General features: G+C 39.5%; 1 protein-coding gene and 1 long non-coding RNA gene across 13 annotated transcripts; both read right to left on the bottom strand.

Moving 5' to 3' along the window:
* Nucleotides 1-92: 92 nt before the first annotated feature.
* On the bottom strand, nt 93-20,200 carry klc3 (kinesin light chain 3). Of its 12 annotated transcripts, none has more exons than XM_044203896.1 (20): nt 20,127-20,200; nt 19,462-19,811; nt 19,048-19,073; nt 18,842-18,905; nt 17,591-17,674; nt 16,768-16,863; nt 15,626-15,902; nt 13,615-13,863; nt 12,173-12,238; nt 11,374-11,781; nt 10,202-10,277; nt 8,586-8,731; nt 7,788-7,870; nt 7,184-7,271; nt 6,239-6,340; nt 5,480-5,653; nt 5,043-5,142; nt 3,613-3,793; nt 3,160-3,226; nt 93-2,709 (listed from the first exon to the last, which is right to left on the bottom strand). In XM_044203896.1, exons 8-20 carry the CDS (start codon nt 13,822-13,824, stop codon nt 2,626-2,628), a joined length of 1,785 nt encoding a protein of 594 aa, XP_044059831.1. In that variant the 5' UTR covers nt 13,825-13,863; nt 15,626-15,902; nt 16,768-16,863; nt 17,591-17,674; nt 18,842-18,905; nt 19,048-19,073; nt 19,462-19,811; nt 20,127-20,200; the 3' UTR covers nt 93-2,625. The 12 variants fall into 12 exon arrangements, with proteins under 12 accessions (XP_044059831.1, XP_044059833.1, XP_044059835.1 ...); XM_044203898.1 differs by lacking the exon at nt 20,127-20,200 and adding an exon at nt 14,462-14,547; XM_044203900.1 differs by lacking the exon at nt 20,127-20,200 and adding an exon at nt 14,462-14,547 and having other exon boundaries at nt 15,811-15,902.
* On the bottom strand, nt 20,196-21,543 carry LOC122879599. The gene is made up of 3 exons (XR_006378744.1): nt 20,996-21,543; nt 20,842-20,899; nt 20,196-20,227 (listed from the first exon to the last, which is right to left on the bottom strand). It is a non-coding gene; the product is annotated as an uncharacterized LOC122879599 (long non-coding RNA).
* Nucleotides 21,544-22,155: the final 612 nt, after the last annotated feature.

Raw genomic sequence — 22,155 nt, 5'->3', positions numbered from 1 at the left:
TTCAAATTGAAAATTAAAGTAGCAGCCCTTTAAAAGAACAAAACAAAGAAATATTTCCATGCAGACACGCACTAAAAATATACAAAAATGTGTTAATGTCGTATTGTAATTTATTTCAGCTTAAGTTTGCAAATATAAAATACAAACATTCATATTTACCAGAATAAACACAGCATCAGAAGAGATATATAGTCCAGTTTCTACATATTTTTATCCCATTTTGTGTGTAACATTCTTACAAGTGTTTCATTAACAGACTGTAGTTTCTACAGTAACTAACGATTTCAGCCCTTACAACAAACGGCAGTGACATCTTCTACCACAGCAAATGTACAGTCAGTAGTTATCCATCATTTAGGATATACAGTGTGTTTGAGCAAAGAAATGGAGGTGAGCCCTAAGAGGAGTTTTGTGCAATAAAATCCATGAGTGGTAACGTCATTTCAGGGAGCCAAGATTTCAGAGCAGCACTTATTTGTGTCCGTATCTTAATTTAAACATTCCTGAGTTTTAAATGAATATGTAAAAAATATATTCATCTAATGCTCTGTCTGTGTATCAACATAAAAAGGAAGGAGCTATGTATATTTTGTTCACACAGCGTTTCAGTCATGTTACTAAATCTCGAGTTTGAGTCTTAAGTAACTAGTTCAAGTAATTCTCTCAGTAACAAATTAGTAACAAGGGCACAAAGAAATCTACATGTCATTAAAAACTAGTTTACTATTTATAATAGTGACTTGCGGTAAGTTGTGGATTTCAGGCATTTCAGTGAATAAGCATAGGTGTAAAATTACATGAAATTGACATACTACCTGTGCCTCAAAAGTGTTCTTCGTTCATCCTGCGTCAAGCTACCTTTACCACTATGGGGCAGATAGACTCCAAAACAAACTCACTCACTCAAATAGTTTGGGTTTTTGCATTTGCAAACATCTGGTCAAATTTCTATCCATCTAATTACTACATGTCCAGTATTCAGTCTCCTTGTGTCTCAGGTTTGCACTTTAGCTGCTGGATGTTTTGACTGTAACTTTCTATGTCTGCTTTTGGCTTGTCTAAGCTTGTTTGCTGAAACATTTTGAACTTACACAGATGCGTAATTGCCTAAATTTGTGCCACCTAGAACAATTCCCCTCTGCAATTTGCTTCATGTTCAGTTTGTGCGACATCTGTGCTATACATGGTCCTCCACAGTGTCTTGGTTACAACCGAGGGATGCAAAAGTCAGAAACTTTCACGTCCTACAGAATGGCTTTGAGTAAATGGTATAACTCTGTGAAGTCTTAGTTCAAGTGAGTCATTAAACATCAATCCAAGGCCAGCTGAAAGTCATCAAAACAACATTGACTCAGGCACAACAATAACTTTGGGTATCCAGATAGCTTAAAACTAACAAATACATAATTGCTGAATATTGAAATGTGTACTTTAGGGGTGTTAATATTAAATAATTGATTGATTTAACACTGTTAAGAATGTGATTGATCGGGAATATATTAACTGACAATGTGCAAAAATATCAACCATCTTTTAGGAGTACCATCTTATCAAAGTCATATGTGCGTTCATTTTGGTGTTGGTTGTTTTCAAATGGTGCATATCACATTTTGGATTTCTTAAGTAAAAAGTTGGTCCTTATTCTTATAATGTGGAATGATAAAACTTCACTGTGGTCAAAGCCAATGATAAAAACACAAATGTGTTTACTTCAGCTGCTTTGCACAATGTGAAAATATAATTAGAATGACCTGCACATTTTAAAGGCAAAACACATTTAAATAACATTTTGACAAACACGTCACGTTTTGATCATTGTGCAAACAAACGACTTTACATCCCTGTGCTTCTCATGAGAACTTTTAAAATTTTTAGATAAGATAATCTGTAACGTTTATGTTTAGAAAATTTAAAACATAAATAACAGGGTTTTTTCCAGTGTTAATAGAAAGGAAGAAAGATAGGAAAACATCTAATACCTGAAATGTAAAATTAATTGTATTACAGATTAACTTTTGTTAACCTGCAAATGACATGGTCTGGTTTATGCAAATATAGTAATGTCAATATTAGACATATTAACTTAGTTTTCTTACAGTGTAAATGCTAGTATTATTTAAGTAGTCTAAAAGGATTTTGTGTTTTTCCATTCAGATTACAAATTAATACTTAATTTGTAATCCGAATACTGAATTTGTTTCTAATCTAAAACCAGGAAGAAGTTATATTAAATGTCAAGTGAACAGGAAGGAAAGGTTATAGTGCAATGTAGATATGTCAATATGTGACCGACTCCTTTCTAATCACTTTTTGGAGACACTTGTCATTACCGGAGCCCAATGTGTCATATTATTACTGTGAAATTTCCTCAAGGGTTAACAAAACAGAAAACATTAATTTGTCATTACTTTTTAAAATGAGGGATAATTAACAAATTTGCCAATTACATTTTTGACAAAGTCTCCAGTTGTGACAACTATCTCCGTTTTTCTGGAGGGGACATCTGATATGAGCGTTCAATACAGAGCAGTGTGCTTATTACTCACAACAGTCAGTGTGTGAACATCTGTCCAGTTATCTTGAGAGGTGTTGTATGTAGAAGGGGTGTGTGTGTGTGTGTGTGTGTTAGCTGGTCCCACTGAGCGAACCTCGTCTTGTCAGGCTCTGCGTGCTGGAGCTTAGGCCTCGAACATCTGTCAAACGGCTCGACTGAGGAACAAAACAAAAACACACGATGCATGTTCACGTGTTACAGATTTCTGTGACTGGATGTCCAGCTAAAGTCAAAAGTATTTTAATCACTTAATGAGGACATTTACATGTCAGTATTAGGATCGTAACAGTGATTTTCTGTTACAATTATTGGGGACAAATGCATAACTGACAAAAAAACCCAAATCTGGGTTCTTTTATAAAATTGTTGTGGGTCTTCTAAAAAAATCAAAAAATCTGATGGGCTAAAAATTACTTGCATGGCACACGATATTTGGTTGCTTTGTGTAGTACTTATTTTAGGTGTGTTTGAAGTAAATCTACATTGTGCTGTGCAGAAACACCACAACATAAATCTCTGAATTAAGTACTATGAGAACCTGGCAGATTTACCTCTCCAAGTACACATCACTGTTAAACTGATTGAATCACCAACAGTCTCCTCACCTGGGTGCCATCCTGACTCTCTCTGGCTCCAACATTCAGCACATTCAGAGAGTTCGCCCTCTTCATCCTGAAAACAGGACAGAATATCATAATGAACTCTTAATCTTTATAAAAGGGGCATAATGTCACTGAAAATGCACTGATTTAAGGTCAATAGTCTAAAAGTGGCTGTGTATATTTTTCAGTACTGAGTTCTTAATCTACATATTAAAATATGAAGAATTTCTTTAAAAAATTAGATCCACCATTTGAAAACAAAAATGCCTTTTTTGTGTGATTCACATCATTTGTGTTTGTAAAATTATTCAACGGGGGATGTTTCATTAACTTTAACTTCGATGACAAAATCAGAGTGCATCTATGAGCTAAAAACATTCCTGTACTGAATGGATCTGGTTTCAGCTACAGTTAGACGCACAGTGGGGGTTTAACACGTTTGTAACAGAATATTACCCAGCATTCCTCTGGGTCGTTTCCTCCATTCCGACTCCTCTCAGCTTGCGGACCAGTTTCTCGCTGCTTCGGCGTATCGACTCTCTGAGTTTGGTAAAGGAGCCGCTGCGCTTCAGGTTACTGAGTCCGTCCTGTCCGGAGCCGCCGTCCTCAGCACCGGACCAGCTGGGACGGCCATCTCCTGGAGGACGGACAAACAGAAAGACAAACAGTAACAAACCAGTGTATAAATATACAGTATACAAAAACAAGCTCTCTGCATTGGTCTCCTATCATGCATTTCAAAAATGTATATCTTAAAAGGTCCAGTGTGTAACATTTAGAAGGAGCTATTGGCAGAAATGGAATATAACATTTATAAGTATGTTTTCATTAGTGTATACTCACCCGAAATTAAGAATCGTTGTGTTTTCATTACCTTTGAATAACCTGTTTTTATCTACAGAGGGAGCGGGTCCCCTTCCACGGAGGTCACCATGTTGCACCGCCATGTTTCTACAGTAGCCCAGAACGGACAAACCAATCACTGGCTCTAGATAGGGCCTTTCGTGTTTTTCCTAGCCACTGTAGTTTCTCCTACACGCTTGGAAGGGGAGGGTGATGCGAGCGGTATTGAAATGGTTGCAACCTGCAAATCCTATATACTGGACCTTTTAACTGCTAAAGTAAAACTTCTGCAAGGACAAATTCATTACATCCCAACGCTGCACAACAGTCTACATTACAGACCTGGTTCAGACAGGATCAACAAGAGGACTTGGGAAGAACACAGGTATCGTACTTGGATTTGATAATCACCTTAAGACGTATTCTTGTGCACTTTTAACATAAAGTAACTTTCTGCTTGTCGCCGATGAAAAATTAGGTGTTTAACTTTACAATCTAGATTCTATTTTTCGTAGTTTAAGCGAGACTATGTAATTTTTGAGAGAAGATTTTTCCTCTTCCAAATTAAAAGTTATCTGTCTGGTTGGTTCGCCATTACCATTCTGTCAGTCTGTATCTGGAAGTCCCACAGGATCTTGGCTCGGTCATTCTCTACCACCTTTGGAGGTGTTTCCCACTTTGACCTCTGGGTTTCCAGTCCATACTCAGTGCAGATGTTCCTGTACACTATGCCAGCCACTTGGTTATGGCGCTCCATGTATGCTTTTCCTGCCAGCATCTTACACCCTGCAGTTATGTGCTGGATTGTCTCAGGGGCCTCTTTGCACAGCCTACACCTTGGGTCTTGTCTGGTGTGGTAGATCTGGGCCTCTATTGCTCTGGTGCTCAGGGCCTGCTCCTGTGCAGCCATGATGAGTGCCTCTGTGCTGTCCTTCAGTCCGGCCCGCTCTAGCCATTGGTAGGATTTCTTGATATTACCATGTGTGTGTGTGTCTGTGTTTTTTTTTTTTTTTTTTTTTTTTTTTAAAATCACTGTTTTGTACCTTCTACAGATCCAAACTCCTTTTCATGCGCTCTGGTCAGGATCTCTTTGTAAAGAGCTTCAGCTTGTCTGTATTTCCCCTGCTTAAGATAACAGGATGCCTGAGAAAGAACAAAGAAACAGGAGAAGTATAGAAAGAGAAGGTTTAAGTGATGGGAATGTGACAAAAAAACAATGAGATCCATTAGCAGTGATCAGTAATTGTACTTGCACGGCATAAATGAAAGAATGACTTTATATTGTACAAAAGTAACAGTTTATAAATGTTTTGTTATCAATTTGTCATCACCCTTGTGGATTGGATCTTGACAGTAACGATGTGTGATCTTACACCCTTTTAAATGTGAAATGACAAACTCAGTAATGAACATGGAAGCACAGAGGAGTCACAGTGAAATGTAAAAATGCAGAATGTCAGACATCAAGGTCTCCTCTCACCAGGTTGTTCTTGGTCTTGGCCACGTTGGCGTCGTCTGGTCCAAGTTTGCTCTGGTAGATGTGCAGAGCGCGTTCGTAGTACTGCTCCACCTCCTGGTACTTCCCCTGGTTCTGACACAGCAAAGCCAGGTTGTTCAGCTGTTTGGCCACATCTGGGTGGTCTGTACCCAGAACCTGAAGGGACGTTCAGACACAAAATACATTATTCTTTCCATAACAACGACAGTGTCTGATACATGAAACATGCAAAATCCTGATGTTCGGTGCTCACTCGGGGTTGTGTGTAAGTGTTAGCGATGGAAGATGTATTCAGATTCTTTACTTTAGTAAAAGTAGGAATACAACACTGAAAATACTCTGTTACAAGTAACAGTCCAAAATTCAAAATCTTACTTAAGCAAAAGTACATAAGTATTAGTAGTTAAATATACTTAAAGAATCAAAAGTAAAAATACTTGTTATGCAGAAAAATGGCTAGAATGAATGCCTTTGCATAAAAATTTTGTTTTATGAAGACATAATGATTTAATGTCCTTAAAACATAAAATTATCCAAAGTGAGGACATTTTAGTGGTTTTCATTCCTTCAAAAAGGGTAACTGGACGCTGTTTTAAAACTAAAGTTACAGTAGTTATAGTTAGGATTCAAATTTAGATTAAGTTAGTGTAAAGGTTAGTTATGTAGTAGCAAGAATTAGGAATTATACGAACTCTGAGGGTCCTCATGAGTGTAGTAATACAAATGTGTGTGTTTTCTCACTTTCTCTCTGATCTCCAGAGCTCTTTTACACAGCGGCTCTGCTTCCTTGTATTTTCCTCTTTTCCCATAAAGCACCGCCAGGTTGTTGAGCGTTGCTGCCACCTGCACAGACACACGCACACACACACACACACACACACGCACGCACATTACATACCAACCCAGTAAGTCTGAGCTAAACGACATGAAACAACCTTTAAAAGGGAACAATGCAATCTTTTGAGCGGGTAATAGAGTCTTAAAAAAGGCGGTTGCTAACAAGTGGCTAAATGAGACTACAGGAGATTGTCGGGGACATTAAACACTAAAACTCGTCTACTCACTAATCTGCCTTTACAGCCTCGTTGTGTTTATACTCGCACGCTTGCAAACTATTCTCACGCTAAGAGGAAAGGCTTTTGTAGAAGAGGTAAGCGTGCCAAATCAAATTACAAGTTGGAAGCTTAGTGGTGGTGATGTTGAAGTTATGTGACCGTGGTGTAGTTTGTTTATACCCTAACGTTAGCTTTTTACTTCTGGCGATCGCATTTTCTTCAATAATGCAATGGAAAAATCCCATTGGCTTTTTGTCGAGGGAACCAGGGCGATGCCTACTTCCAGGTTGGCCTACAAAAATACGTCATCCCTGCAGCACTCTGTATAGACAGGCAGCGCTCCCAGCGTCAAAATGAGACAGAGGCTCAAATATCTGCAACTATCTAACAACCTGCCAACAAGATGTTCCCAAGAGACTAAACATTGCTGCTTCTGCCAAAAAGATTTTATTTTTAAGTTTATTTACATGGTGATAAAACAAAATGGTGAGTGAAAATCAAGTAAAATAAATACAATGAAAGACAACAAACTGAATTTAGTCCAGGTTAGATTCAGGATGTGTCAGAGGTTATAAACTGTCTCATTATGTGTCTGAGACTGCAGCCGGTTTATTGGAGGAGGGTAACTTACAGCAGGATGGTCCATTCCAAGAGTTTTCTCCCTGATCGCCAACGCGTCGTTCAGCAGGTTGGCTGCTTCTTTGTATTTGTTCTGGTCTCTGTAGAGAAACACATGTTGCACTGTTGGTCACTTCAGATCAAACTTTTCATATAAATTCACATGGTTTTGGTAAATGCAGTTCCTTGTTCTAAGTGCAGGAACAATCGTAGTTTGGTTCATTTTATCATTTGTGATTTAACCCAGGTCTCCCAGGTTTTATTGTTTTTAATTTCTGCTCATTTTATTCTATAAAGAGCTTTAAGATTATAAAAAGGTGTAAACAATTAGTTTGTACTTATTATTGATGAAGAAGATGATACATAAATGGACAGATTTCAGAAAAATTATGTTATACAATATACAGTGACGTAAACAGAAATTGGAGACATCTGTTACCTCTGCCTTTGACGAGCATGTAAAAGTGTGAATTTAGATTATAATGAATTGACTCCTGGTGTAAGAGTGACACCAGTCTCAGAAGGTGACAACGGGGTGGACATGTAAGTAGAGGACATTTTCAATTTTGGGGGGATAATCTGTATCTAATCTTTATGTTGTTGTTTTGTTGCCTCACCTGTACACCAGGGCCAGTATATTCAGCATGGTGGCTACGTCTGGGTGGGTGTGCCCTGAGGACTTCTCCAGGTCTTCCAAAGCCTGTTGAGACATTATTTGAATCAGGATTTTAAGGCATTTAATTTGTACAGAATGATTTTTGAAAAACTGCATTTCCCCATTCATTTCTGATCATTTTCCCAAAATGGAATTTAACTTTTTAAATAATTCAAAACAGACCCTCCAGAAATTGCCACATTATCTTATTGGTATGTCTGTGTGATCCTGTCAGCTTTTGGGGGGGCATTTTATGCTTTTATTTGATAGCTGACAATATAGAGATGACAGGAAATGATGGGAGAGAGAATGACACTCAACAAAGGCCCTAGCAGGGTGCGAACCAGAGACGTTGCGGTTCATGGTCAGCACCGAAAACTCCCAGGCCACTAGGGCCTGCGAGGACAGACATAAGACACAAGAGCTTTGCCTCAGTAGTCAGTCCCCTTTCCAGGCCTCCATGGTAGAGAGGGCGTCACATGGCTCAAGTCTATTTTGCACTTTCTGAGGTTTCTTCCATTTTTTCCCATTAAAGGGTTTTTTGGGGGTGAGTTTTTCCTTATCCGAATCAAGGGTCTAAGGATAGAGGGTGTCGTATGCTGTACAGATTGCTGTACAGATTTGTGACTTAAACCCTCTCTGGTGGGGAAGAAGCCAGATCTAGTGCAGGCTTCAGATCTTTTTGTTGTTATGGGACCAAAACAGCAAGAGTAACGAGATACTATACAGGGGACCAGTTGGAGGTGAACGCCCCTCTCACCTGTTTGCAGAGTGGTACAGCGACCTCGTATCGTCCCTGGGATGCATACTGGATGACCAGGTTGTGGAGCGTTCGAAGGCGGGCGGGAATCTCGTAGCCGCCCTGCTGGGCTGCAGCTGCTGCACTGCTGTGGTGAGGCTGGGACACTGAACAGCAGTAAACAGACCAATGCAAAGAAGAATTTGATACGAGTCTGGACTTTTCAGTTCTTCAAAGAGGACTTGAAATGAGATTAGACCAAGATGATGACCAGGATTTCATCAAGTTTAATTAATCCATTAATTAAAATAGATGTACAATTTCATCTCTTTTTTTTTAAGTATTATAAAGCTGTTTAAGTCAGGGTTTGATTTCATTGCAGCTTTAAATTATGTCATGCTGTGTGGCTGCAATAAAAAAGTGCCAACTATGATGTGACTCCCCACTCATGTTGCATTGTGTCCAAAAAAAGAGAGAAAGTGCTGTTATAAAAGACAACTTCATACATGATTAACAAATAAAATATCTGCCTGCTTTTAAAGAACACATTTATCTGAATGACAAAATAATTTTAAGATCATTTGAACATTATGTTAAAAGGTCCAGTGTGTAGGATTTAGTGGCATCTAGCGGTGAAATTGCAGTTTGCAATCATTTGAATACCGCTCGCCTCACCCTCCCCTTCCAAGCGTGTAGGAGAAACTACGGTGGCCGTGAAAAACGTGAACGGCGCCATTTAGAGCCAGTGTTTGGTTTGTCTGTTCTGGGCTACTGTAGAAACATGGCGGTACAACATGGCAACCCCGTGGAAGGGGACCCGCTCCCTTTGTAGATATAAACAGCTTACTCTAAGGTAATGAAAACACGATTTTTATTTTCAGGTGATTATACACTAATGAATACTAAACATTACACACTGGACCTTTAAGAGATCCCTGATATGCTTGCCTGAAATTGATTTTCCCTCACAGGCTATAAAACTCATCATCACTGCATGTGATGTAGATGCTAAAATTTGACATCAGAGCTTGAAATGTCTTTGCTGTGTGTGAAGAGTTGTTACTCAAAATATCATAAGCAGCAGCAACACAGTTACACCCCGAGTTTATCTATGGAGAATGAAGACTTGTTCAACAGCAAGTAAACAGAAAGTCATGCTGTTTATCTATTAAAAAGGGGGATTTGTAATAAATGTACAAATAAACAACATGTGATGTTGAGCTCATTATGACCGTCTAAACAGGAGAAACCACAGACATTAAAGGATCAGTTCACCCAAATTACAAAAACATTTTCCCACCAGTGGTATCTTCCCAGGCAGTGAGTTGAGTTTCATTTTCTTTGGAGATCTTCACTGCTGAGACTTCTTACACCATCCAGACAAAATCAAGGTGGCTGGAAATTCTTTTGTGACGCTCACAAACTAAACAGCAACGTCTTTTTACATTTTCTTAACACTTCCGTTGTATTGGAACAGCCTCTCAAAAACTCAGCAAATACGTTTTTGTTTTTACTTTTTGTGAACTAACCCTTTAATAGTTGACCTTCCTTCGTTTAGACAAACATGAGAATGCCACATTTATGCTGTAAATGATTGAAAAGCATACTGTAGACGTTAAACCGCAGCAAAGCCTTACTCTGTGACTGTTCCTCGTCCTCGGTAGGAAAGAGGTCATCCAGAGACTCCTTGGTGGAAGACGTGTCTTTGTCATCCTGAAGTGAGAAACAAACACATTCAGCAAAGATGGAACTGCAGATAAATTCACTCAATATTTCTCAACGTGTACAAAACACAGTAGATGTTAATAAGGGTGTCAATTCTGATTTGAAACTAATGGACTAATGTGCCACCTCTCCAGGACCTGTACGCCTCCTGGACTCTGAGGCGAGCAGGAAAGATTGTGGCTGACCCCTCCCTTCCTGGACACAAACTTTTTGAGTCAAAACCTCACGCCACAGCTTCTTTCCATCTGCAGCCGGCCTCATCAAAAGGCCCCGGGCCCCCGCTGACACTACACGTTACATTAATGTACAGTCTCCTCATCTGACTCAATGCGTTACATTAACGCACATCTTTTGGACTATTATCTCTGTTCATTGCATATACTATTTATTCCTTATACGTCATACTGTGAATTTTTGCACATTCCTCGGTCAATATTTTTATAACACTTCTGCACAAACTGTACAGCTCTTTCATTCTAAAAACAGATATATTGTACATGCTTTTTATAATATTTCTTTCATATTCTTATTGTCAAGTTTTCTATTTTCTATTTAAACTTCTTAACTTTTGTAGTTTATTTTTATTTTCTTTTACTATGTTTATTGTTATGCACCAAAATACCAAAGTAAATTCCTTGTATGCGAAAACCTACTAAACCCAATACAATAAGGCATCAATATTTTTATACTAACAAATAATCCAACTATGTGTAATGTAAAAAGTGTTGACTCACTGTGACAAATCCACAGAGAATTACCACCAACTCTGCTGTTTTATAGAGATTTGATTTTACGACATTGTCTCTCTGTCTCAGTCTCTCTGCTCTCATCAGCCGTTTCCAACGGCAGCACAGAGCAGTTTTCGGTAAAACAAGCTGATAAACCAACTATACGCAACCTGTCCAGCACCAAACTAAACAAAATAAAGAGCAGACACTTCCTGTATGTTGTTTTTCCACATCTGATCCTTTGTTACTTGAACGCCTAGTCGGCTGGTGAAGTAGTGATAGCAAACTCTTCCTGAACATACACACACACACACACACTCATATCTGTGTCTGCGTGCAGTTTGTCGTCTCCTCACCAGTTGCGGCTCCTCCTGGTCGTATTTGCGTATGGAGGACATGAACTGCAGGTGTTTGTTCTGCTCCTCCAGGGTGACCACCTCCTGCTCCCTGTCCTGCAGCCGCTGCTGAGCACCAGCCAGCTCGTCCCTCAACCACTGGTTCTCCTGACAGAGACGGCGCACCTGAGGAGGAGAGCAGAAAAAAGACAAGGAGGAAGTGACAAGGAAGGGTGAGGAAAATAATAAGGAAGGGGAAGGAAAGAATGTAGCGGAGAGAAAGGAACAAGGAAAAGGAAAGATGATGGAGGAAGAGGGTGGAGAGGGAAAGGAAAGAGGAAGAAGAGGATGGATGTGAGAGGAAAATCGAAACAGGGAGGAGAAAGGGAGACATGGTAAAATGACATGAAGGAGAACAGGAAAGATGAAGTACAGAGAGGGAGGAGGAAGAGAGGATGGGTAGTTGGACATGAAGGAAGAGGCAGAGTAAAAGAGGGAGGAAAAAAGCCAAGAGGAGGCATGGGTTATGAGGAGAAGAGGATAAAGGGAGGAGCATTTGAGTGAGCTTAATTTTCTTTGACCAACAGAAAAACACAAAACTTCAAGTGACAAGTGTTGATACAAACTCTACTCACAGAAAACACAGTAAAGGATTAAACAGTTGGATTGTGGAGTCAGTTATCACCATATATACATATATACAGTATGTGTGTGTATATAAATATAGCGTGAGAGAACCTCCCATCTGCTCTTTACCTCAGTTCAGTTCTTCTTTTTTTTTTTTTTTTTTTTTTTTTTTACATTTCCTGCAGAAACCCACCTGAGCGCGCAGCTTCTGTTTCTCCGCCTCCAGTGAACCCAGGTGAGCAGACAACGCCATCATCACCTGGAGGGACGAGAGACAACTGAAACACGACGTACAGAGGAAAAACACCTCAGTGAAAAACAAACGTCAAAATTATAACTTTAATTGATAATCACTTAAAACTTAACGCTCATCTAACATATTGTATATACTTGTAATTTCTGTACTCTTTGCTTGCACCTTTAATATTAAATCCATCTTTGACTTAACAGTTTTATTAGTACTTAGCTTTTAATGCACCTTCTACTTTGAATTGCTTGAGCAATCCTTGAGACAAAACTTTCCTTTAGGACCAAGTTTTAAGTAAGTTTTATGTTATTACTGTGTCAGCCTTTATTCAATCCCATTTTATAATTTTGTTTCTTGTCGGGATAAGTCACTTTTTAAAGTAATTAGATAATTAACTTTGAACCTGAATGTACCTACCTAAATTGCTTTTCCCTGCAATCCCTTTTGCCTGAACTGAATTCTGTGAAATTTGTATTTTGTTTGTAATTTTGGACAAACATTGAAACAAAAGTAACAAAGACATTAAAAGTGATAACATTTAAAAAATACATAACAGATCAAAAAAGTAAAGATGCACCTGCAATAACTAATTTTTTTTTTTTTTTGGAAACTTGGGGGAAGTGGAAACAAGCTGCAAAAACAACAATGATATATTATCACCTTATGAAGTTGATATGGTGAACTTATTAGCAAATAGTTGCCTATTTACACATCCTGCAGACATGGACCAACTTTAGCATTCATCTGGAATCGTGCTTCTAGCTACCTGAAACATCTAAGTCCTGTATTCACTCTCCTTCATGTTCACCAGCTAACTGTGCCTGTCTGTCATTCGGTGCTGGGCAGGTAGCATAAGGTTGGTTTATAAAGCTTTCTCGCTGAAAAACAGCAGCCTGCTGCGGCCAAAAAAACAACGTTGACGAGAGCGGTGAGAGTGAACCAAAACAGCAAAGTATAATTTCTTTCTTGTGTGTATTTGTAACTGGTTTAATATACTGTGCCTTTACTGTTTATTTGTTGATTAGGCTTATGAAGCACATGTGCGATAGTAACCAGATCATGGGAAAATGTATTTGTACTTCTAGTAATAAGCCTTTTAAGTTAAGTATATCTGGTTACTTGAATTCTTATTGAATTTTGGCACCTTTGTTTTTGTTATAGACCACACATCCCTCACATCGACACCTGTAAGCCTCAGTGGTTGCAATACTGTGCTGTTGTGCTGAGATAAAGTCAGTAAAGAAGAGTTAACCATATCCGAGCGTCCCGTGTGTTCTGTCCGACACCCCAAGGTGAACATCACTATTATTCAACCAACACCTATACAGTCAATATTACACGAGACAAAATACATCATTATGGCTTTGCCTCTATTCTTCTGTTCGTACCTGTGCCTCGCTCAGCCCCAGCTCTATCCTCTCCAGTGATTGGCGGATGATGCCGCTCTTTTCCTGCTCCACGCTGCCACTCTCTGACGCCGGCTGGCTCTCCGCCGGCTCCTGCAGGCTCTCCAGCAGACTGTGGTTCTCTCCTCTCAGCGCCTCCAGCCCTGCGATCACCTGCTGCGTGCTGCACAGAATCTCCTCCGCCGACAACATGGCTCCAACTCTGAGGTTCCTCCTCTCACAACAACTGACCTGGGAACAGCACAAAGGTACACTTAAATGGCAGAAGAAGTCATAATAGTAGTCCTCGTAGTAGTAGTGAAAGGAGCAGTGGTGGTAGAGGTAGAAGCAGTAAAAGCAGTGCTTGTGGTATCAGTAGAAGTAGTAGAGTATTTAAGAGAAATAGTAGTAATACAATAATAATAGTAGTAGAAGTGGCAGTAGTAATAGCAGTTGTAGTGGTGGTGGTAGGCGTAGCACAGCAGTAGTAGTAATAGCAGTAGAAGTAGCAGTAATAACAGTGTCAGTAGTATATAACAGCTGTAGTATTGGTATTCTTGATATAGCAGTAGAAGTACAGTAGTAGTAGAGTAGCAGAAGCAGCGGTAAGAGTGCTTCTAGTAGATTTAGTAGCTAGCAGTAGTAATCAGTAACAGGATAAGCTGTAGAACTAATAGTAGTAGCAGTATTAGTTGTCACAGTAGCAGTACTGTAGTAGTAGACGACTTTATCTTCCAACATATGAAGATTGGTTTTACAGCACATTCTTCACATGCAAGCCAACTTTAAAATATACCTGAAAATAATTCTTAATAATGGCAGTATTTAAAAGTTGGTATGCTGTTCTTACAGTATCAACTTGGCTTTAACTCAGCTGGTGAACGCAGTCCCACTCTGGTCCTGACTCATTTAAGGTAAATAGCCAACATTGGAAGACTTTGTAAAGAAAAGACAAGAAAATAAGAGAAAACAGGAGATGTTTGGATGTGGATTGGCCCATTGACGAGCAGTCACCTACTCCTTCTGCAGACTGAATCTATTTAGAAGCTGTGATTTCTTGTTGATTTCACTGATTAAATCCACTTCAGTCGTGAAATAGAGTATTGAAATTCAACAATGCAAGGGAGTTTCTGATATTCAGTAACAGTGGGCTGAAAAACAAGAACATGGCGAAGAGAATACAAACTGTCAGCAACCTTACTAAACACCAATGATGGTTTTCAGTTTCCTCTTTTCTGGTCTGATCTGAGCAGAGAGTCTGAGAGGAGAAGCGGGCATATGGAACTAAATAAAAACGTTACAGACAGTTTACTAAAGGAAATATTTTGTTGGTTTGGTTTTATTCTGTCACAAACACAATCTCCACATAACACCTTGTCCAAACATTCACACTCAATCTAACAGAGAATGCGGACATGCAGAAATGCAAAATACAAAATGAAACAAAATATATCTGTAAAGCTGTTTTTTTTTTTTAAAGTAATAAACCAAAAAGAAACTTTGGTTGGATTTTGGGCTCCTTTCCAGACGTTAAAGTATAGGAAAACAAACACAGATATACAGTACACTGTCGCCAAGTGCTTGCTCATGGTGGGATTTGTTGGGTCTCTGTAATTAATATTATAAAGAGTTCGGTCTAGACCTGCTGTAAAGGAAAAGTGCAGTGAACTGGCGCTATATAAATACAATTGAACTTGACTGACTCAGTCTCCATGCGCTTTGTTTACAGTGGACGGCGCAACAGGCCTCAGTCTGTTTCCCAACATGTCAGGAATAATGTATTTGTATGCAAATTCAAACCCAACACAAACCTCTCAGCTGATATAATGACGACTGCGTCACATTACCAGACATCTCTGTTTATTTCTCTGGTGAAAACGTCACCGGCTGCTGTACAACACATACACGTTTCCCTGTGGTTGATAATTATGCTCTGCAACACGATGTAAACAAACAGACAAACACGCATTCTTCATTTCAGATCCACATCAACAAAAAGTTATTTATAGCCTACCTGCTAAGTCCGGGCTCCGGCGGCGTGGTTTCGTCTTTTTGTCCACCCTGAGCTAATATTATTGATTTTATTTAAAAAGCGGAACCTGTCATATACAGCGGGACATTTCCTGCTCGCAGTATCTTTCAGTTTATGTAATGTTGAACAGGTGGGACGGTAAAAACTAGAAGCTGTAAATGATTCACCTGCTGCCTCCTCGGCTCTCAGCTCCTCCTGTCATCACAGATTCATCATCATCAAGCCAGCGTCAGTAACACACTCAACTTCCGGTTCTCACCTTCAAAGTAAAAGGCATTTTACTGCCACAAATGATACCCAAGCGAATTTTTGTAACTATCTAAATATTCTAAAGTGTTAATTTCCAGGAGTGGTTTACATGCATAGTATGCCGCTTATGAGTCATATCCTGTTTTTGATCAGATTTAGGATATGATGGCTATATGAATCATGGGAAACCCTGCTTTCTCACCAACTACTTCATGACAGTTGGAGGCATACCTGCACAGGCAGCAGATAGTGATCAGACAGGTGTTCACATGCCACAGTATTCTGTCTTTTTCTTTCCTCAGAGAAACACAATTAGCATATACTGGTTACACTAAACTGGGATAAGGGCTTAGCCACATTTCTGCAAATATAGTGTTCATATGTGCAAAGATAAAAATGGGATACTCCAAAAACTCATTTACCACAAGCTGAAAACACGATATAATTTTGCAGTACATGGTGGTAACACTGAAATAAAAGCAATAGTTCTGATCTGACTCTGCTATGGTAATCTGTTTAGTGACCCAATTTCAGCTAAAGGTTCACGCATTGTTCTGCACCCCTAATATATCAACTGTTCTTTGTTTCAAGGTTCGATATTTTAAGTTCAACTTTATATGTAAATGGGCAGTTTATCCAACAGTATGACAACAACAATATGGGACAATAGCGCAATGGCGACTACATAAAGAGTAAAAACAAACTGTAAAAATACTATTGTTGTTCAATAACCTGATATGTCTAACTTAAGTAGAACTCAAGTTAAAATACATATCACAAAAAAACACAGCGCTTTTATTCTGAAACCAAATGCACATGACTTCCTGCACTTGTCCAGCTATGTCTGCGTGATTTGACGCAGCTGAGGAGCTTACCTGATCCCATATTTCCCACCATACACCGCGGCACCGGGGCTGGCCGTGATGTCCTGCCCGGGACAAGGCCACCTATCTGTCGGAGAGATTAACTGCCTGCAGGAGGAGAGACAGATTATGAATGACAAATGATTAATGACAAATTATTAACGGTTTACTTTTTAGTTTGTGTTTGAGTGAGAGGTGACCTCTCTCTCTCCGTTCCTCTCCTAAAGCCTAGTTAACATTATTTTATTTTCAGGTATAATCACATATGTATCACCTAACTGATTTAGGAGTTTAACATGTAAATAATTTTAATAATAAATGAACTGATCATAAATTAAAACACAGGGATGTTTTACTTATGTTAAAAAAACACATTACTAAATATTATTTTTAAAAGATTATTGACGCGCTTTGTTTTCTTTTGTTGTATTGATGCCACCATGTCACAGATTAGCATGTCCATTCAGTCAGATTAACTGGGTGGTCCATGTGTGGTCAGAGGTCAGAGGTCACGGTGTGTAACCAGCATTAGTCCTGTCACATTAGCTAAGCCTGTGGACAAACAAGGTTTTAGTAAACATTAAACTTGAGTTACATTAAGACTTCGTTACAGCAGCAATGAGCGGGCGTCAGTGGGGCCGAGGCTGAGCAGCTTAACACAAAGTGACTGCAAACAAATAGGATCTAAAGAACAAGCATGTATGTGACCAAATACAGAAACGCGCTGCAAATACACAAAACACAACCAAATACAGAGAACATGCCGCAAATACACAAAACACAGCCAAATACAGACATCCCAGCAGCTGGATCACCTGCATGCGGTTTGACTTACCAAAATACTGCTTCGCTGCTGTTGCAGTAGGATTGTGGACTTTTTCTGAGTCAATTGAAGTGGAAAACTGAACTGGAACTGAAACTAAAAGGAATATCCTACTTGAGTGTGACATTGAGTTAAACTGCCAATGTTGTACTGTATTGATGTTTGAGTTAAACGTACTACAAGGAGTTTTTAAACTGGTTATGAAACAGTCTCAATTAAATACTGATGCCTCTATACAAGGTCATTTATTTATTATTTTACAACACAAGGTCGTACAGCGAAATGAGTTTGTAGTCCCTTCATGCTACACATAGAACAGATAATTAAATTCATATTAAAATAGGGTAACATATAAAATAAATAAAGCAATATATACAGTTAGTTATATACATAGCCTACACTTATACACCCAGGAAATAATTCAGCACATTTTTTACTTAGGCTACATAAGCAAATGAGACCATCAGCGAGAAGATTGGCTATTTCTCTATAGTTTTTGTAAACGTCTGTCCCCCGTCCGATTCCCTGCGAAATCAGACGAAAGGATTTACGGCAGGCAGACCGGAAGAGCCAACTTTTACATTTTCCCAGGCAAAGTTTCACAGTGACTAGTACGCCACTTAAAAGGAAGCAGGAGAAGATTTTTCTTTAGAGAATTTTATTTTTGACATTATATTTATATTTGTTTATATAATACTGGGGCAGGATCAGCAAAGAGAAAAAGAACTGACCGAAGAACAAACAAAAAGCTAAAAAGGGACAGTGACAGAGCGCGCGGGCGAAAACACCAGTCAGCGGTCATTCAACAGATGGAGAGAACTGCGGGATTTGAAAGGATTTAAAACCGATCCTGAATCGGCCCTCTTCCTCCTAGACAGATATGTAATATGAAGGCTTGTCACGATAACTACTTTTGCTGGACGATAATATTGTCCCTGAAAAAATTACGATAAACGATATCATTGTCATTTTAAGTACACCCTTTCAAAGAGCAATGAACCTTTAAGCTGCCTGAGCCCCGCCCATGGTGAAACTCAGACACAGAGAGCAGACGAGAGGACAGAAGCAGCGCGACCAGAAATGACAGCAAAACGGATCTCAAATTCAGCATAGTTTTTTCTGTTCTTTCGGCTTAGGCGCTGTGAAAAAAAACGCTCACGCATTGCACCAAAGCATGTGACCTCTAGTGGTCGTGGTAAACAAGACAGGAGCAAACCAGGAATTCAGGTGACGTAGTATAAAGAGCTAAAAAAGTTCACTTACGGAAGTGGTGGGCTGGAGGGATGGTACAAGCAAACAAAGGACCCAGGAGACCGGGGTTTGTGTCCTGTATGAAAGCAAAAATCAACGTTGAATTATTTTAAGTCGTAAGTTACATAATGTGACTTATGTGACTTACGTAACGCACTTATTTCACCATCGTCATATTACAGTTATAAATCTTACATAGCCACAAATAGAAACATTACCTCATCACTGTGCATCCTGCAAACAGCTGTTTAAAAAAGAAAAATAGTATTAAAAATAAGTTGCATCTTTCTTTCACTCACTTCCAAAACAAATGCACGGGCTAGCCAGATCAAGATCTTTACGACACGAGCCGGTGGAAACACTACCGCTGTTGTCCACAGGGGCCGTCAGAATCAACACAAAATGAAAGTTCCTTGTAGTTGCTTTAAGTGTTGAATCTTGATTGTGTTTTTTCTGTAAAGTTTAAACTTGGAGACAATTAACCTTAAAAAAAGGAATTTTAAAGGGAACATGAGAAGAATTAACTAACCTGTTAAAGCTCTTAACCTAGGAAAATACAGACCAGTCTTAAACAAACAATATCTAGTTGACAAAACTAACTTGAAACTAGACTGAAAGGAGTATACTCTCACCTGAATTTATGATATAAGGGAACCCGTAGTGTTATTTTGCACATTGAGGTTTTTACCCCTTAATCTTCACAGAAACCTCGTTAAAAAACATTGTTGATGGAGCAGATCTCTGCAAAGATGTGGGCACAACAGTATCTGATTCCCGTTGCTTGGCCAGCCTTAGTCCCATTTCGTCAACACCGGACATTAGCCAGGAGCAGCCTTAAGTCCAAGCTGGGCCAGCATGGCTCCTATCCCAGCTCTCCCTCCTCTCCTCTTGGGTGATCACAGCGGCCGCCGTGGAGCCTGCCTGGTCCGATTGATCTGACTCAAGGTCCGCTGCTTTTTAATCCAAACCCGGACTTCCTTTTCTGATGACAACGATGATGTATTACTGTCATAGGTAATACGTGTTTCAGCAATAAAGCCCAACCCCAAAAAAAAAAAACAGATGAAAAACAAGCATGTAGCTAGCGGACTTTGAAGGAGCTACAGGCCGCAGCATTTGCACGTGCAGACGTTGCCATAGTCAAAATCTCCTGATCCAGTCAATTTGAACAATTTTTGCTTAGCTCTTTAAAACAAATCCAATCAGACATCATTCAATGATGTTTCAGCATTGGGGCGCCCCGCTAGCTCGCTCACCTGGTAGAGCACATGCACCATGTACAAGGCTGAGTCCTTACCGCAGTGGCATGGGTTTGAATCCAACCCGCGGCCCTTTGCTGCATGTTATCCCCTCTCTCTCTCTCTCTCTCCCACATTTCTTGTCTCTCTTCAGCTGTTCCTATCATATAAAGGCAAAAGGCCCCCAAAAATAATCATGAAAAAAGATATTTCAGCATTAAAGCCAAAACAAATAACAGATTAATACAAAAATGTAGCAAAGTTTGAAGGAGTTACCGACCGCTGCATCTACATGCTACATACTTGCAGTCCATTCATTTATTGAGGTAAACATTTTGTCTGAAAACAGATATTGAGTTTACAGCAAATAATTTATTAATCCATTCAAATGTCCATTAATTTACCCCAAATATGGGTTAAACCTGTTAAAAACCTGAATACTGTTTACAGTATTAAAGGTGTATTCAGTTTACTGAATACACCTTTAAATGTCATTAATTTGCTCCTGAAAATATTTCAGCACCTTAACGTAAACTAAAATCCCAATGATCACTGATTTCTTCAAATAAAACATCAAATATAATCTATTGCATGATGTGATCAATATCAGGACTGGACTGACTGGGATGCATAAATCAACATGGAATCGGACAGACAGCATAAAGTTACCGTGAAAATTATTTAAGTAAAACACAAAAACATTTTCCACTGTCTCCTGGTCGGGATCTCGTGAGACAATGACGTCATCTTTTGTCTTAAAACAAAGGGTTTCACCTGTGATGAGGTCCCGTCTGGGCGGGCGGAGTTTGCTGCGGTGGGGTTATGCAGAATTCTGTTACCCATCAAAACATGTGAGCTGATTAGGACTTTCAGCTGTGCTACCACTACAAGTGTTTCTATCACATCTATCCGAAAGCCATCATACTACCACATCTGGTTCAGTGCTTCGTTCTGTAGCCTCACAGAATCCGACAGGTCACAGATTTCGCTGTAACTCCTGCTCCAACCGACAAAGGATGTAAACAGTCCGTAACAAAAGCATTAGACCAGTAAATGTGTGTGCGCTCGCGTGTACTTCATGCCACCCCTGCATAAATCAGTGCCCCACTTGGGCCACCTCAGTCCAAAAAGTCTGGACACACCACTGTACCTCGTCTACTTTCCACACACTTAACATATTCAGGCAGGTTCCCAGGATGGAGTATGTCACAAAAACTCAGGTCCACTTTAAAATCAAATGAAATAGAAATTCACAGAGAGGGAGACAGTGCCCAACAAACAGGAAGTGTAAGGAGAGAGTGTGTGGGCGTGTTCTGCTGCATGTGCCTGTGTGTGACAGTTATATGAGCGGGTTGATGGACGGCTCAGCTGTCAGGTAGGCAGAGAAGCACCAGCAACTGACCGTGGTGGCTGTGCAGGCAGGGCCCGGCCATATAAGGTCACCGGTACCCGGGGAAACTCCTCCAGGCCTCTGTGCTTCCTACAAACAACCCTCCACTACCTTCTGCTCACCACATATTCATCTATAAGGGTTTGGAAAAGGTCACACTCCAAGTCAGAGCAGCTCGAACGTGACACCAGCTCCGCAGTTAAAAGCCAGATGACGTATGAAAGGTGCAAGAAATAAGATGAGAGCACTTGGAAGCCTTTTCTCTCAGCAACTTCCAACAAACTACTGAGCAGAGAGTTTTTGTATCAGCTCCTAAACTAATTATAGATCAACTGAATACAGCTGATACTGATCAACAAATACAATGTGTTAATCAGGCAGCAATTAATCTTCTTTTAACTGGTCTGGCCTTACCCTTTTCAGTTTTAACAAGGACCACAATGGAAATAAGCGTTTAGTTTTATTGTGTTTTTACCAGCAGTCTTGTATGTAACTTTATTATTGTCAAATAAATCTATCCATCTACCAACAGACACTCAAGTCTAAAATGGTTTGCTGGGCTGGGTTTCAGCACTAAAACTAAAATGAGAACAACATTTGAAACATTGTAAACATACTTTCTACAAAACCTTTTTTCATTTAATAAAACAAGCCAAGGCTCTATGTAGTTTATCAATTTTGTAACAAAATGATGACTT

The sequence above is a fragment of the Siniperca chuatsi genome, linkage group LG7 (genome assembly GCF_020085105.1).
Source record: "Siniperca chuatsi isolate FFG_IHB_CAS linkage group LG7, ASM2008510v1, whole genome shotgun sequence".
NCBI classification, from domain to species: domain Eukaryota; kingdom Metazoa; phylum Chordata; class Actinopteri; order Centrarchiformes; family Sinipercidae; genus Siniperca; species Siniperca chuatsi.
This window is presented reverse-complemented; position numbering and strand designations above follow the sequence as displayed.